Source organism: Hemicordylus capensis, chromosome 2 (assembly GCF_027244095.1).
Source record: "Hemicordylus capensis ecotype Gifberg chromosome 2, rHemCap1.1.pri, whole genome shotgun sequence".
Taxonomy (NCBI): domain Eukaryota; kingdom Metazoa; phylum Chordata; class Lepidosauria; order Squamata; family Cordylidae; genus Hemicordylus; species Hemicordylus capensis.
In genome coordinates this window covers 131,057,213-131,074,981 of record NC_069658.1, presented here as the reverse complement: position 1 = coordinate 131,074,981, position 17,769 = coordinate 131,057,213, and the positions used below count along the sequence as shown (strand labels likewise).

The 17,769-nt window shown below is 41.1% G+C and overlaps 1 protein-coding gene across 7 annotated transcripts in view; it reads right to left on the bottom strand.

The window, feature by feature from the left end:
• LPAR1 (lysophosphatidic acid receptor 1) overlaps positions 1-17,769 on the bottom strand; it is an 84,000-nt gene that overhangs the window by 21,217 nt on the left and 45,014 nt on the right. For all 7 annotated transcript variants that reach the window (XM_053292404.1, XM_053292403.1, XM_053292409.1 and 4 more), the window contains one exon: positions 12,326-13,073. In XM_053292404.1, coding sequence (XP_053148379.1) covers positions 12,326-13,073 — 748 coding nt within the window. The remainder of the gene's footprint in view (positions 1-12,325; positions 13,074-17,769) is intronic.

Genomic DNA, 17,769 nt, shown 5'->3' with positions numbered 1-17,769 from the left:
AAATAGCCCAACAACAGAAGTATAGCCTCAAGTGAGGAGACTTGGACTGTGCTTAACAAATCAGCAACAACTACATATTTGTCATGCTAAAAAATGTGTTGAAATCTCCTTAGTGCTGGACCTCTTGTACCTGTGTTTTCACACAGGTCTCCTGCAGATTTCCACACAGTGCAGGAGAACAACACAGTACTAAGCACCAGTGTTCTTTCTAATTTTTTTTCATCTGTGTGCGGAATGAGTTTTGTTCTGGGCAGCAGTATCAAGGCAGTGTGCACGCACATGCATTCAGAGTCAACCTGAGCAGGATTGAAAATTAACTGAGTGGACATCATATAATGTGTGAGCACGTGCACATGCGCACTAGCAATGTGCACAAATAAATTTTTTTGATTCTATTTGTACCTGAATCAAATCACCCCTAATCACCCCAATCACCCATTTGTTTTTGGTCCGAATCTTGCCAGCTAGCACAGGGGCGATTTGTTTTGTCCACAAATCTCCTGAAACAGGTAGGTCTGAGTACAAATAGTTTTGTACCCAAATCAATTCGCACAAACAGCAAGTGCAGGCAGTGATTCTTTCAGCAGCAGGAAGGAGGTGAAAAAAATTCTCTTCTCTCCAGCAGCCTCCTCCTAGGCTGCTACACTCTCCCTTATATTCAGTTTAGAGGAGGTACATTGTCCAGTCAGGGAGTTGCTTCCTGCAGGCAGCCATAACCTTCTTTCTCTGCCTGGAGACAACACTTGGCAACTAATAGCAACACTTTATAATTTTCTCTCCAAAATTCTGCAGCTGACAATATTTTTTACCTCAGACAAGGCTGTAAGAGGTTGTTACATTTAACCTTGCAGAACCTGGAGTGGAAAAAGAACAAGGCAAGTACAAAATACAAATTACAATACAAAAAACAAAGTGGGAAGGGGTCATTCCTCCACACATGCATGTTTAGGTAGCTATAATCTTTGGAACACTCTCCCCCCCTGGCTCGTTCAGCCCCCTCCCTGGTTGCTCTTAAGGCCTTTCTTAAGACACACCTGTTTCACCAGGCATTTGCCCTGTAAGTAAGTAAGTAAGTAAGTAAATAGATTGTTGGTATCTCTGTTGTTCACTGCCAAAGTCTTTGGAGAAGGTGGTATATAAGAAGTTTCAATAAATAAATAAAATAAAATAAATATGTGCACACTGCTGTCATAAACATAGCTAATTCAAGTTACGGGCGGTGTGATATGTTGCATTCTGGAAATATTATTTTAATTGTTGGGGAAATCCAAATCAGCTCTTGAACAATTCATTCAAGGCTCTTTAATATTAATGCAAGATGCAACAAATATTAAATATTAACTTTCCTTTGCTACCAGTTCCTTTGCTACCAGTTATTTAAAAAAAAAAAATTACAAAACTGTATATACCTGTAAAATATACCATGCTGTCTTTCTATATGGTAACTGCAGATTTTCTGATGTTGTTTCTTGGCTGTTTGGAAATAAATTTAAATTTTTTTTTAAAATGTTACTTATCTCAGTGTTCCCTATCATTTCTGTCATAATTTCAGACTCAGCCATATAGACTAGAATTCTAATTACAGAAGAGCTCTATAAGGAGTACAAAGGTTCCTTGCTGACTGCATTTGGTCAACATACTATAGGATATGCACACAGAGGAAACTGTCATTTTAGAGTCGTGCTCACTTTCAGGATAGCTGTTCGGCTCATATGGGGCCTAGGACAAGAGCTGTTTGTTTTGGGGCTTATTTAGTGGGTCCTGATTTGTCCCTTCCTCTAGCATTTGTTTTTGTTTAAAACACTTAAAGGTAAAGTGTGCCACCAAGTCGATTTCAACTCCTGGCGCCCACAGAGCCCTGTGGTTTTCTTTTTGTAGTAGGGTTTTACCATTGCCTCCTCCTGTGCAGTATGAGATGATGCCTTTCAGCATCTTCCTATATTGCTGCTGCCCGATATAGTACCAGCGGGAATTCAAACCGGCAACCTTCTGCTTGTTAGTCAAGCATTTCCCCGCTGTGCCATTAGGTGACTTTACAAACACTTACTTCAACTAAAAACTTTGTCACCTATGCTGGTAGCAAGAGCAGGAGCTGCAATGCATTGTCACATCCTGGCAAGCACCACCCTGAATACCCTGCACAACTCAAGGATGCAGTGTCAGTTTTTAAAAAAATGGCCACTGCTACAAATGTTTGTGGCTGCCTTGTATAATAACAAACCACCCCGGGCAGGATCATCTTCACCAAATTCAGTAAAAGGTTGGGGGAGCGGGGGGGCATCTGAAGATTTCCATATTGGGGAAAGGACAATCTTGAGTGGATGACTGCTGAATGAGAGCAGCAGTTAGCTCAGAGCTATTTAATTTATTTTTAGCTAGGTTTTTCATCAACAGTGCTTGTTTTTTCAGATCAGCATTAAGGGTCTCTTTATTGCTTTCCCACATGTGTGGGTACTGGTACATTTAATTTTTTCTTTTCTTTAGTGGAAAACATTCATGCTAAACTCCTGAATCCATGTGGGAAGCATATGGATTCCAAAATCTGTATTTTGCCCACTTTAAATTCCCCTTTAAAAACAAAATATCAAAAATTTATTTTAGACTGTGAGACACTCCCAGAAAGGTACTGTTTTAACTTTCTTTACCAAAATAGACACTGAAGAAAATGTTCAGCATTAGGAAAATCACTCCAGATTCACCATTCATCATTTGAATTCTCAAATAAGGTGATGTTGTGTTTAAACATATTCTTCCTTGCACAAAGTATTGCTTTGAATCCAATCTGCATATGGACACTACAAGCGGGTTGATATTGATTTTTCTGCTGCTGGATGAGCTCAGCTTCCCCACATCTTCACTCAACTGCCACACACACTTGCTTCCAAAGCCAACACTGATCTTCTCCCTTCCTCCTATCTCCATTCTTTGGGCATACTATTTGCTTTCTTTTCCCTTCAAGTACTTTTCATTTGTTCATGATTGTCACAATGACCAGCCAATCACAGCTGTGTTCATCTACAACCCGGAAGAACTGGTGTCCCTTAACTCAGTGCTTAAGAGAATGTCACACATCTGATTTAAATGGATACATGTATATCATAGTTATGTACTATATTATCTAGCTGGAAAATGTGACAAAAACAATTTTGTATTTTCAATGTTGTATGGTCCTCTTGTGTTAAAAAATGTGCAAAAGTGATCTTCAGTGCAGTCTGTTGTGCATCGCTACACTATCCTGAGGGCATTAACATGAGCAACCGTACCTGGGCCTACACAGCCCTACCTAGGTAGGGCTGCTTGTAGAGTGCCAAGATTGGCCTCAATCCTGATGCTGGCCCACCGGGTAGCCCAGGTTTTATACTCAGGCTTTTACTGAGGTAGAAGGGCATGAGTGCACCCTTCCACCCCAGTGGATACCCGAGCAGCCATTAGAGCCATTAGATTGTGTGAACAACCTTATTGGGTGAAAAATGCTGCAGAAATGACCAACAGCAGTGATAAAACATGAGCAATTCAGACAACCTAAGATAAAGGAAATAATGAGGCTTTCTGCACGAGCAGTGTGGAGAGCCTGCAGGGCTTGTGCGGGGAGAACGGGCTTGACCTGCTCTCCCCACACACAAGCATTCTGTCCTCCCTGGGCGGCCGGATCAGCTGCCCACATGATTACCAGCTCCATCATGGAGCCGGTAGGGGGGGCAGGGATCAGGGGCCGCCTGGCCCCTGGAAGTCGCAGAATGCCCCGCCTGAGTGCACTGGGCATTCTGGGGAGACCCCCAACACTGGGAGGCTTGTTGTAGCCTCCCGGGGGGGGTCTCCTCGTGAGTCGCCATGGTGCAGCATCTCATGATCGAGGAAATGGGGTTAGTGGAGTGCTCCGTTTTAGGGCAGGGCTACTTTGGTGGGCTAGCCGCCGTTGAACCACCGGGCTAACCCACAAGCCCGATGATTCTCACGATTGGGGGGGCGGGGGCGGGCTGGGCTCCCTTAGCCCAGTTTTCCCACATCATAAGAAAAGCCTCAATCTTTACTTGAATCCTGGCTAAAATTCATAGCCTATAGATTTTAAACATGTACTTTTCTAAACAAAATGTTAAACACTGCTCCTCTTATTTCAGAACAGAAAGTCATTGAGGGACAGACTCACACTGCTAATGCTAATTCTAGATTTTACAGTCTTGTTTTTCCCCCTGTTAGTACTTTGTCAATATACAAGCATCATTACTATTACTCAGAGTTCAGGTAGGGTTGGCAAAATATGAACAGGCTCCCACACAAAGTTCTAGTGCTTTCCAATCCACGCAGCATCACCGTTACATCTTCCTCACTCAGTGCTGAAGTGTTTTCCATGACACCCAAAAACTACTGTCTCGATCAAAAGTTTTAGTAGTAAAAGTTAATTACCTCTCACTTACATCACTAATTTCCACTGAAGCTCTGAAAAATGAAGCATTTCCACGAGAGGCTAACAGAAAACGGACAGTAAAATCTGTGTTCTTTATGTCAACATCAATCTGCATGATGCAGGGCAGAAACCACAGGGGGATCTCTCCCTTAACATCATCTAATTGGGAGTCACTGGATCATCAAAAACAAAGCTTTCTGTTGGCAGAGAAGGTCTACCAAATGGTTCCTACAGTCACCTCAACAAGAGCTGATGAAATGTAGTTGCCAGGAACATAGTTCCTTCTGCCACATGAGTGGGCCAGCCAAGAAATTTTGAAAGCTTCAAGCTGAAGTGCAATTAAAACAAGTACTATAATGCAACAGCAAAATGAGATCATGTGAACTGTTATGAATAGGCCAGGTAACAGGTTGTGCTCAGAGAATTTTTGTATAAATTGAAGTTACTGTGCAGAATGAAAGTTGCTTTTCCTCTTTCACACACATTGCAAAGTAGGTGGACTTACCAACTCTAAGAGTCATTTTTAGCAGCAGCTGTGCAAACAAAGACCTGCCCCATTGACTGCTGTAACACTTAAGAAACCCAGTTATCTTTCATACTATCCAGGTGCAGTAAGGGAACTCCTCTCCAGCCACCATTTAAGAAGTCTTTGACAGCTTCCCTTGACTTAGACAAAGGCTCTTGCATATTACGGTTTCAAGATTACAAAAATGTTGCATTTGAGTGTATATTTCTTCCTTTTTAAGTACCACCAAGTGCAGTCCACAATGTACAAGTGACTGCACTTGTTATAGAACAGTATTGTGAAGGAGAAAAAAACCCACTTAAAAAACAAACACTAAAATAGGGAACCTGCATAACAACTACATAGTGGAAAAAACTCCAAGTAGGACTGTGACAAGTCTCAGCACACTGCTGTAGTCTAAGCTTCTGGCTGAGAGCCACAGGATGAGAGCCCTTTAACTCACACCTCAGGCAAACATATGTACCTGCAAGGGAGAGGAACAAGTACACTCTCAAACCCAGCACAGCTATGAAAAAGCTTCCAGCCTTCTTCCCCTTCCTCTAGTTTCCGGATGCACCTACTACTACTATTGCGGATATTTATATACCTTCAACCAAAGTTCACAAAGCGGTTTACACAGAAAAATAAATAATACATTTAAAAGATGGTCCCCTGTCCCCAAAGGGCTCACAGTCTAAAAAGAAACATAAGGCAGTTATCAGCAACAGCCACTGGAGGGATACTGCGCTGGGGTTGGAGAGGGCCTGTTGCTCTCCCCCTGCTAAATATAAGAGAATCACCACTTTCAAAGGTGCTCAGTTAGCATCTCAAGGTGAGGCACTGGGGCTCTCTAGACCTGAGTCTGTGTCAATATAGCAGCTCATAAAATCAGGCATAAGACAACAGGGGCTGTTATTAACCTTGATGCTATCTCTAAATATATACAAAATTAAGGTTAGGACCAGTGTTCCCACTCATCCCCCTCCCCCCATTTCTGTGCAGAATGAGTTTTGTTCTGGGCAGCAGTATCAAGGCAGTGTGCGCGTACATGCATTCAGAATTGGGCCTTACTGATTCAAACTGAGTGTGGATGTAAAATTAAGCAGACATAAAAGACATGAGCAGACATTAAAAAAACACCTTGTGTACATGCCTTAGAGGAAACACTGGTTAGGACCTACTGTATTTACCTGAATCCAAGACTAATTGTGGCATATAAAAGTATAACCTGTATTTAACCTCTGTTTTTTAAGGGATCGTCTTAAATTCAGGGTCATTTTGTATTCGAGTAAATAAAATAAAAATAAAGTGTGCCATCAAGTCGATTTTGACTCTTGGTGCCCACAGAGCCCTGTGGTTTTCTTTGGTAGAATACAGGAGCAGTTTACAATTACCTCCTCCTGTGCAGTATGAGATGATGCCTTTCAGCATCTTCCTATATTCCGGCTGTCCGATATAGGTGTTTCCCATAGTCTGGAAACATACCAGCGGGGATTCAAACCGGCAACCTTCTGCTTGTTAGTCAAGCCTTTCCTTCCTGCGCCACTTAAGGTGGTGTTCAGGTAAATACCGTATGTTAAAATCTGGATTTTGCTTCGCATGAATAAGACATCATCAGATGAAGGTAGCAGCAGCCTGTTCTGCCAGTACTAGCATGTTACTCAAGCACTGAAAAGTGAGTGTAGTGTGATGTAGTGTCTAGTAGAGTCAGGCAAGGACATGGGAGACCAGAACTCAAATCCCCCTTCAGCCATGAAGCTCACTGTGTGACCTTCTCTCACAGGATGATTGTGAAGGTAAAATGGGGGTGGGGGAGTCGTGCATGCTATACTGAACTCACTGGAACCAATAAAAATATAACATAAATAAATAGTAGTAATGAATGAATGTGAACACAATATAGTTGAGATACTGCCATTTAGTAACACGAATAAAATGGCAAAGACTTTGTAGGAATGGTTCGCTAAAGTATTATGCTGATCACTGTACTTGGAATGGCAGCCTTAACAAATGGGTCAATACCATGATAAATGATGGATCCATGTAAAAAAAAAAGCCCATAGCTTGGGAAATAAGATGTGTCCTGTACAAAACAGGATACTTGAGCTGCCCTCTTCTGCCCGCCTACTTGGAAGTTTAGGCTTATTGAGCAAAGTGGGACTGATTTCTGAGTCAATTTGCAAAGGAGCAAGCTGCATAAAATTACAGCATACTAACGCTTGGAAACTAAAGGGTGCACCCAGGGGTGGGTCTTCGATGAGGCAAGGTGAGTCACCTCAGGCAGGAGATTATTGGGGCAAGATGCCCCTCCCCACCATCACCATTGCAGCAGCTCTCTGGGACCAATCCGGGCCTTGTAAACATTGCAAGGTGTGCCTCTCCTCACATATCTGACGAAGCTGGAAAGAACCACAAGGAGTGTAGAAGAAACTGTCAGCAGCCTTCCTTCCTTTCCACCTCCTACAGCACTTTCAAAGCATGCATGGGTTGGTTTTGAATGGGGGCTGGCCCCCACTAGGGGTGTGGGGCAAGGCAGCATTTTGCACCTTACCTCAGGTGCTGCAATACTTGGGGTCGCCCCAGGTACATTCTAAAATGCATTACTGTCAACAGTGAACAACAGTACATGAGACTGGGATAACTTATGGTGGAGACACGGCCTCCTACTGACTTGCACAGGTAACCTATGAATCAGATGGTCTTACGGAATTTCCTAGGCAAATAACAAACTGGCAGACTTTGACTTTAACTTCTCAGTCCTAAACATATTTGCTCAGTGGGATTTCAGAGGGACTTAACTTCAAGAAAGCATACTGGGGATTTCAGTCTAAGAAATATTCCAAGCACAAATATGTTGCATCAATGATGCATCAAGGTCTTTTTTCTACAGCACACTTCATATGTAAAACCCTCTTCTTATAATTTGAATTGCTGCCTGACCAAGGTCCATTTTCATGCCTATGTATGCTATATAAATCAAATCTGTGTAAGCCCCAGAGCAACAAGGCCAGCTATGGAGAAAGAGTTTTATGTTCTCTCTTACTTTAGCCATTTCAAAAGCAGCCTTGTTAAAAAAGAAAAAGGCTCAAACTATGAAATCATTTCCTTCTGTTTAAAATATTTTACTCAGAAGAGAAAAAAACAAAAGAGCATGAAAAGAAGGAGAAAATCTCTTCTGTTTTGACTCTGCCCTAATATTCAACATTTCAGCAATTCTGTGGGATGACGCAGCGTGCCAGCACTTGGCTGCTCCAGCCAGAGGCTCAAGTCATTTTCGTCATAAGTAAAAAACAATGAACCCTCTTGTGAAACTTGATTGGATCCCACATCACTCATGCCATCAGAAGGAGATTTCCCTCCCCCTCTGGAGAAAAGATAGTCATCCTATTGGAGCAAGCAAGGCTGCAAGGAGATGGCAGGCACAATGTTAGGCATTTATGGGGCACATAAACAAGATTCTCTTGTTTGGCCTCTGAACAAGTGCAGAGGGGATGGATGAAAATGCTTTTCTGTTCATTGGAAATGTTGTTCCCTCAACTATACTAGCAAGGAAGTAAGTTCAGAAAGACAGAGAAGTTGCTTGAATTATGATGTGGGTTTAAATGGATTCACAAGTATTTTAAAAGGTGTCACTACTGCTCTGATCTTAAACACATTGCTCAGAAGTACGTCTCCAAGACTTGAGTGGAGCTTATTTCTCTATACAGTATGTATACCTTTCACTTTGAGGGGTTATTCAGAATCTCTATATTGTATGCTGAAACTTTCTTTCTGCATGCATAGATATATTCCAGGCTGCCACTGGAACTCCTGCCCTCCCTCAGTCTAAGAACTTCTAATGTACATGAACGTGGAGCTCAGACATGGATGGCTTGTAGAATATTCAGGTGTCCCTGGCTGTGTGAAGATAGAACATCCACACTACTTCATTCAGTCACATATGCAGCATTGGTTCACTTCCTGCTGGACTCCTGGTCACTGCTCTGAGACAGACTTTGTCACATGATTGTGCAAGAGACATAAACATGTCCTGCTTAGACATTTGCAGTAATCTGAGTGTCTCAGACCACGTGAATAGAAAATTTCAGCTTTCTGCAGATTGTGGAAGACAAGTATCTTAATGTTTCTACACCTATCAGTTAATGAGTGCAGCCTGAGCTTCTTAAATATATGATTTCAGTTATCTTCGGTGGTACCAGATGTCTTGTTCCACTGTAATCTAATTCCCCAAGATAAAAGAGAGCACATCAAACCTGGTTACTGAGCCAGCTGTAGGGATTTCTTTAAAAGAATGCAAATATTTTCTTTCCCCCTTCCCTCTCACAGTGTGAGACTTCATTTTGTCTCAGATACAGATGCAGCAACCTAGTGTTATACCACTGGAGGGGCCTGTGTGCTTTTACTCTACACAGTATTGTATACAAGGTTTACTGATGCATACAGCCAAGAGTTTATTTGGAAAAATCCATGCAACATGTGGATAAACATTCAGTAATCTTTTCCACACGCATGTCTGAGAGCATATATTAGGTCTATTTAGCTTTTCCAAGACCAGGAAATACAGTCTTGGCAGAGATAGATTGCTAACATTGCCATTCATGCTGAAATGCCTGAGGTAGAATGCTGAATTTTCCATCCATTTGCTGCTTTAATGATTGCAACCTCCAAGTATCCAGAAAAATTGGGAAGTTAAACTTCTATTTGGGAAACCCTATTAAACTTCTCAGTTTGGAAGAACCAAAGGTACTCAAGCTATAGTAGGGCTGTACATATGAAGGTCTACATTTGAAAGTCTAAATAGGAACTACTGCATCCCAGTTCCTTAAATCTGCTGATCTGGGGATGGATTCCTTTAGTATACCCCTGACACTAATTTTACTAAAGGCAACATAAATATAAGAAATGTAATTCAAACTGTGCTAATATGTTCAGACCAAAAATGCAGTTTTTGATTGACAGTAAAGTAAAATTGATGTATGCAGCTGTGCTGAATCACCATTTTCTATTTAGAAGTAGTTAACATTTTTGAAAAATCTGGCAACTTGTTGACAAGTAATCAAAACAGATTTTGCACTTAGGATCTACTGGTCTTTTTAAATACTTCTTCTTGCAATGTCCTTGTTGCTCATAGTCAGATACTGTACCAAATGCTGAAATAGCTGACCTTTTCCCCTCAGAATTTTATTTATTTCTTGATATAACTAGCTCAATTAGTTGCTTAAGGACATTTCCATAGCGCTTGCAATATTGCCTACAAGAATATAGACACTAAGGAAACAAGAGGAGTAATGTTTGAATCTATCCAGCATGTTTTCCCTATAGCTAAATGAAGATCTTAGAAACAGCATCTTCCTTAATCTATGCTGGTTCCACAGCACTGCAATTTGCTGTGAGGATACAAATGTGGAAAGAAGTGCATATAAGGCCAGAATCATATTACTGTGGGTTCTGCCTGATGCCACATTTCTCCTTTTTCTCTCATAGATTTCTTATTGCACTAATGCTAAAGAAGGGAAACACAATTTTCCTGCTAAAAGTAATTTCTGTGGATTGGTTTGTCAGCTAGAGACAAAGCAACTAAAATATGAAAAGAGTAAGTACTGTAGAATCAACTCTGGGAGATGTTTGTAGGGCCAGTTTTCGATAGGCATGTCCCCCTACTACAAAAATCCCCCACAAAAAATCCCTCCATAAAATATATGCTGTGCTATGAAGATATGTAGAGGATTTGTTTCTTATATGTGTATATTATGGTGTACTCTGATCCATGTACACTGTGAATAAAGCTTTCTATTATGCTTGCTTAACTGCTATTCGTTATTCATGTAAATATCAGAGCTTAATAACTTGCCATTGTAAGTTCCACATACCACAAAGGAAAGCTACTTCCTTTCCTCCTTTACAGAAACAATGGTACAAAGGGTAAAATCTGTTAATGAGCAAAAATGGCAAAATTTCTAAAGGAAATTTCTCTGAATACGTATTTGTGCATTAAGGACAGATATTGCATAACCTGACACTGCTGAAAGCTATGAGTGTAGTATACTTAAATATTTAGAAAGCCACAGCACGTGCTGACCACAGTCCTAACAATTACTATCAAAACAACCCAAGAGTCATAGTCGTTACTTAGTGAGGCTCACAATGATATTAGGTATGACTAATCCTAGCCATCATGAAAGACCTTTGCTCCATTTTGAGCATTTGTGCCGGAAAAGAGTCTTCCCCACTTCCCACATTAACTATCAGAATATACCATCCATCCAGGGTTTAGATTATAGCCTTCTTATCAGACCACTGGGACAGAGAAGTATTTGCTGAAAAATACTCAGAAAACTCTCTGCTGAAAAAAAATCTTCATTTGCACACAAGAAGCATTAAATACCAAGCAAAATTTGTTCCTTGTTCCTTATTGTATGACAAAGCAACAGAAGCCCTAATAAATATCATAAAATAGCTATTGGGTTCTAAGCCATATATTTGAAAAAATGCCTGTTCTATGTCTAGATACTCAGAACAGTCACATCATGATTTGGCAGTGAGGAAGCCACTGGCCACCTTTCCATGCTACTTCGGTAGCATCAGAAACCTGAGGTATTGGAGGAGGAAGATATGGTATGGGTTTCTGTCAAACTACTATCACCTCTCCTTGAAGCTGAGCAACACAGGAACGGGCACATGTGTGGGCACAGGCAACACACTTCAGACTCCTTCCATGGCACCTCTGAGGAGTGGCAAGGGGGAAAGGTGCATTGCAGTAGGTCCCACACCCCTGACTTAACACTGGAAAAGCTCAAATAAGTTAAAATGGCTTCATCACAATCGTTAGAAAGCAATATACAATACAATACTGTATGGCTGGGAATGCAGCAAGAAGAAAAAGGCAATTCTGGAACTCACATAATTTGGAACACAGATGCTATATGATAAAAGTAACATTGTAAAAACAGGATACTAAGCAAGTTATTACTGTCAGAGAGGTGGCCAGCACTTGAGAGATTTAGCACTAAAATTCTTGGGGGAATGTTTTTTAAGAGCCACATAATGGCTCTGAGCTGCAAAATGGTGGCTGGAAATGACATCCGAAGTAGTTTCTGGCCACCCAGCAACCACGGATACATGGATTTAGCCTTTTAAAACAAATTACTGCAAATAAAGAAACTGGGTCCCTAACCCAGCCATGGATACGTGAAACCATGGGTGCTGGGACCACAAATAGTGAGGGCCACCTGTATGTATCTGTCCACATGATTGCTCCAGAAAACTACTTTATAGCACAGAATACTTTTAACATGCAATATTTCCAAGAAACGTAATACTGCAAGAGTTTTGGAGAAAAGTCAGTCTTCTCTCTTGCAGCCAGGACTGAATAGGATTCCATTGCTTGTAAGAAAAATTCTGCCAGAAATACTCACCAAGTACAATGACCACAGTCTTCAGAAGGCTCATCATGGTATCCCGATTCCTACGTGGTCCGGAACTATGCCTAGACATTCTCATAGTCCTCTGGCGGACATAGCCAAAGATATGAGCATACAAGACCACCATGACTACAAAGGTGACCAGGTTGAAAATAGCCCAGAAGACCAAGTAAGAGTCACTGTAGAGTGGTGCCATGTTGGAACAGTGAGTAATGTCACAGATACAATTCCAGCCCACACTTGGTATAGCACCCATGACGATGGCCATAGTCCAGATGACAACAATAACCACCACCACTCGCCGATTACTCATCCGAGTATGTAGTTGCATGCGGAACACTGTGATGTGCCTCTCAATGGCAATGGCCAGCAAGTTGGCGACAGAGGCTGTCAGGCTAGTGTCAATGAGACCCTGACGAAGGAGCCAGGTGCTCACAGTCAATCTTCTAGTGTTGGGTCCCGTGTTAAACATTAGGTAAAAATAGGCTAGTCCCGCAAAGAAGTCTGCAGCAGCTAAGTTAGCCATTAGATAATAAATAGGGAAGTGAAAACGCCGGTTGACATAGATGGCCACCATAACTAAGAGGTTGGCTAGCATGATGAAGACACAGACTGTAATCCCCAGGCCCATCACAAGCTTGCTCACAGTGTTCCATTCAGTAGCTAGATATTTCCCACTTCGGTTATAAAAGAAGGCAATGGTTTCATTGTAGTAGCACTGCAGCTCACTCATGGCGGTGGACTGGAAAAGAAGAACACAAAGCATAACTATAAGTCAGTTTCTGAAAAAGATGAAAAAATGTCTCTAGAAGAGGCAAGCAAAACAACAAAATCCGCCCCCCCCCCCAAAAAAAACCCAAAAGGAGAAACCTTCAGACCTCCTGCACTGTAATTACATCTTAAGCTGGTATTAAAATTATGGTTATAAAAAGCCTTGGGAAATTACCATGCAGCCCTTCTATGCTGGTCACGTTAGTGAAAGTTTAGTTTGTCCAATGTAACAGGTAAATAATATATGCCAAGATCCTATAGTCAAAATGACTATATTCATTTTATGATCTTTTCATAGCATGATATTAAGATCTTTTCATAGCATGTGTCGTGACCGTACAATATTAAGGTAAATGGCAACAGGTAAATGGCCTTACCCTAGGCAGCTCGTGCCATCTGAAGCCAGGAGCAGACAGCTCCCAGCAGCTTCAGAAGAGAGTAGCCCATTTTTTTAAACCCAGAGTTTTACCTGTGGTTCATTTTACTTTGGTAAGCAACTGTGTGAATGATTAACCCCAGGTAAAAAGGCTTCCGCTTGGCCCGCAGCCATTTCTGGCCGCAAGCCTGGGGGAAAAGAGTGGCCGTTCCGAATGCAGAGGCTGTTCTAATGAGTGGTGATGGGCACTCCACGATGTGGAAGGAGGAAGTCCTCCCAGCTTTTGCTTCCGTTGTGCCGCCACTCATGTGGGCGCATGGCACAGTGAAGGCAAAGATGACGTCACTCATCTGCCGGGAAAGTCAGGAAAGCTCCTGCCTTCCCCGCAGACATCCCCAGCAGTGGCGTGAAGTCGTGAGAACGACCTCAAAGTAATGTAATAAGTCATTTTCTGCCTTGCAGCCTAAGCAATGACCAAATAGATTTATATGTATTGAAAGTTTAGCTGACAGGAGTTTTACACCAATGTTACCTTCACTATCTTGCGGAATCACGTCACTCTTCAGGTCATACCCAATTATATTACTTTATTTCAATTTAGCTGTTGTGGCTTCTCCCAAAAAATTAGGAACTGTAGTTTCAGGACATTGTTGAGAATGATCTGTTAGAGATTCCTCCCCCACGCAGAACAGAATTATGGTTCCCAGGGTTTTCTAGGGAGAAGGAACTGCTAAACCAGTTTTGTCTGCAGTGTAGTTGTGTCCTCTGTTGCTTAGACATATGTTGCCATATGTTCTTAATTATTTAGATATGCTAATTCATAAAGGGTGTCTCCTAAACAGACAGGATTAAAGTCCATGGATTTCAATTTCTAGTTGAAAGATTATGGGGAACTAATACATCTGAAAACAAATCTTTGTCAGAATCAGCACTGATGGTAGAATCATCTACATGATTTTGCAATTCCTGTTCATTCATTCAGCTGCAACTTATATTTCAGACAGCCAATAGCTGGAGAGTCAACAGGTGGATTTAGGAATGTGAAATTCATCACTGCCCCTCTGCAATAAACAAAGGAAATAGTTTGAACTTTTCAAATAATGTATTTTATAGCAGAAAAACATTGCCCACTTTGCAAAAAGTTAATCACAAGCAACAAACTTAATCTTAGAACATACTCCAACCTGAAAATATATGATCACAGAATGTAGTTCACTGAATACAGTATATTATTTATCTATGGCTAATCATTCTAGAAAACCAGGAAGCCTACTACTAGGATGCCAAAGATAAAGATTGTGAACCACCCGGGGACTTTTTGTATAGGACAGTAAATAAATAAATAAATAAATAAATAAATAAATAAATAAATAAATAAATAAATAAATCTCCTGGCCCTTACCAGCTGCAAGACAGTATAATTATGGGTAAAATGCAAATTTCATCTTCTGGAACCCAATCTGTCCCTGTCTTCTCAGACACACTGGCTGACACCCAGACTAATGCTGCACTAGCACAACAAACAAAGATGCACACATGGGAGCAGAACACATAACTGAGTGGATGCTCAAAGCTGCTCAATCTCTTGCGCTCTTGGTCCTGTGCAACAAGGAGAACAGAAAGCCTTGCAACAAATATGGACTGAGAGGAGTTTCACAGCAGGAGGCATGCCACAGTTTGCACATCCTGTTGCACCAGCATAACACGAGTCTGGAATGCAAACTCCTGTGTTAGCACATCTAGCTAGCAAAACACATGTGTACTAGTGCAGCATTAGCCTGGATGTCAGTCACTGCAGCTTAATGAATCTGTTTCAGCACCTGCCCATTGCCATTATCAATTTTTTGTTCATATCATTCATTCCATATGAATGTATGTATACATGTAGCCATCAGAAAAATGTAAGTGCCACATGCTGTTTTCAAACATTCCCACTACTCCTCTACAACACTTCTCATTTGACAGAACAAGAGAGGAAGAGGCCGTGAAAGGACTTGCATTCTAATGAGCTAGAAACCACAAGCTTATGTCCTTGGCATACATCTACACAGTTATGTATTCCATGAGAATGGTTTAGTTCAATTACTGATAAATCACATTACCAAAGCAAATACATGTAGAGAAATGAAAAGCTATCATGTGAAGACTACTGCGTTATAATTCTTTGTGTTTCCATTTTTAATTAAAAATGTTCCTCTCTGCATTTTTATTTAGTGTGAAGAGTATGCCAGATTGGGATCCTAAAGAAATTTATTTTGAAATCACTGGTGTGAGATCAGACTGTTTTTGTCCTTGGGAAAGAGATTTTTAAAAACAACTTTGACAGACAAGGAAAGAAAATTAGATTTCAGGCTCAGGGCTAGGCCTCAGCTAATAAAACATATATAGCTTTTGGGTAAAGCTTTTATATGGCCCTGGATGTCTGCATCTGATCACTTCTTCCCCCTTTACCTGAGAGTCTTAGACAAATATTTCAACACTTAAATTGCCTTACCTAAGAGGAAAAAATCTTGCCAGGAGCACACAGCAGCCCAACAAAAGATTAACTTGACACAATTTAACTGATAATTTTATCTCCAGCTTATTTTGCAGGTAGGTGGGGACCTGAAGTGGCTACTGAACTCCATAACCTCCACTGTAGCAAATAGCAATTTCAGGGTTAAATAGCTACTCTGTGTGTGTGTGTGTGTGTGTGTGTGTGTGTGTGAGAGAGAGAGAGAGAGATTTTTAGCAGAAAATGGAACTGACGTAAAGGATTAAATATTCCCTAGCTCCTTGTTGCAGTCCTTATTGTGATCCCATTCACCTGCAAGTAAAGTCAAGTCTCCTAAATACATGCTGACACATTTCACATCACATGTAATTTGGCCCACTAAAATAATCCTGGTAACATTTCTAGTGGAAAATGCCAGTTTCAGGCCCAATTAATAAAAATAAAACAAAATCAATCAATCAAGTAATTAATTAATAATAGAGTTTTATGGGGAAAGCACTGGGAAGGACTGCACGTCCCAGTGCTCATGAATGCACACCTTCTAGATGTTGCTGCAGCTTGTGGCACCTCCAGTTCTCTTTCAGGGCCCTCCCCAGCAGGGACCGCTCTGTAGAGAGGTGAATGGTGGGAATGGGCACCTCAGCATGGAGCCAAGGGGGATGTGTACATTATTCAGCTTTGGACATTCGAAGCTGAATAATTCCACAGGCCATAATTCTAAACTGACTTATAAAAAAGGGGTTTCTTGGTACACCTCACAACATTTGGTAGCTCAAAAATCAAACATCAAACTTTTACAATCTACATGCTACCCTATTTATAACCAACCTCCCCTTGTATACCAGTGGGACAATGTTGTAGCCAGCCTCACAGATCTCATTTTAAAATTTCTCACTACTCATTTTAAAAATGTTTAACCCCAAAGTGAACTTTTGCTCATTAACTTTTAAAGATACTTTTAATGCAGATATTTTATGTAATCAGGATGTCTTGGATTATACTGTACCAAATTTCAGCATTTTACATGTTGTGCAAGTATCATATCGTTTCTGAAACCTTCATTAAATCAGTAAGATCAAAGTATTTTCATACATGGTAGGGCTGTCCGCCCAATCATTAATTGGTTAGGAGACTTCAGGAGCTCTGTGTGTTTCCATTTTCTGCTCATGTGTGAGTTACAACCAAGGTCGGAGGCGTCAGCAGTGACCATGTGCTAAACAGCAGCTGGATTGGAGGGCTTTTCCTCCTGCCATGTTAAAGACATGGTATGGAAGAGTCCTCTCACCCAGCTGCTGCTTAGCAAACCATCATTGCTAGTGCCTCAGACTTGGCTTTTAACTCATACATGAGCAAAAGACAGGAGTATGCACAGCTCCCGAACTTGGGTAGGAGGCTTCTACTAATCAATTAATGGACCAGGGAATGAGCCAATAATGTTTCTTTCTAACGTCATCAATGTCTGGATATTTATTATTTATTATTATTTTATTTATTTAATTTATATACCGCTTGACTCCAAAGGCTCTAGGTGGTTCACAAAAATAAACACAAGGTAAACAATCTGTTAAAAACAGCAATTTAAAAAATTTAAAATATCCAGAGAGTATGAAAAGCCTGGCTGAAAAAATGTGTCTTAACGGCTCTTTTGAAGACTGGCAAAGATGTTAAATCACGAATATCTATAGGGAGCATCTATAGGGAATATTTGTGTTCACTAGGGATGTGCACAAACCCATTTGGAGGCCCTTTTAAGGGCCTTAACAGCAGGTTTGGCCAGTTTGAAGGGGGGGTGGGGGG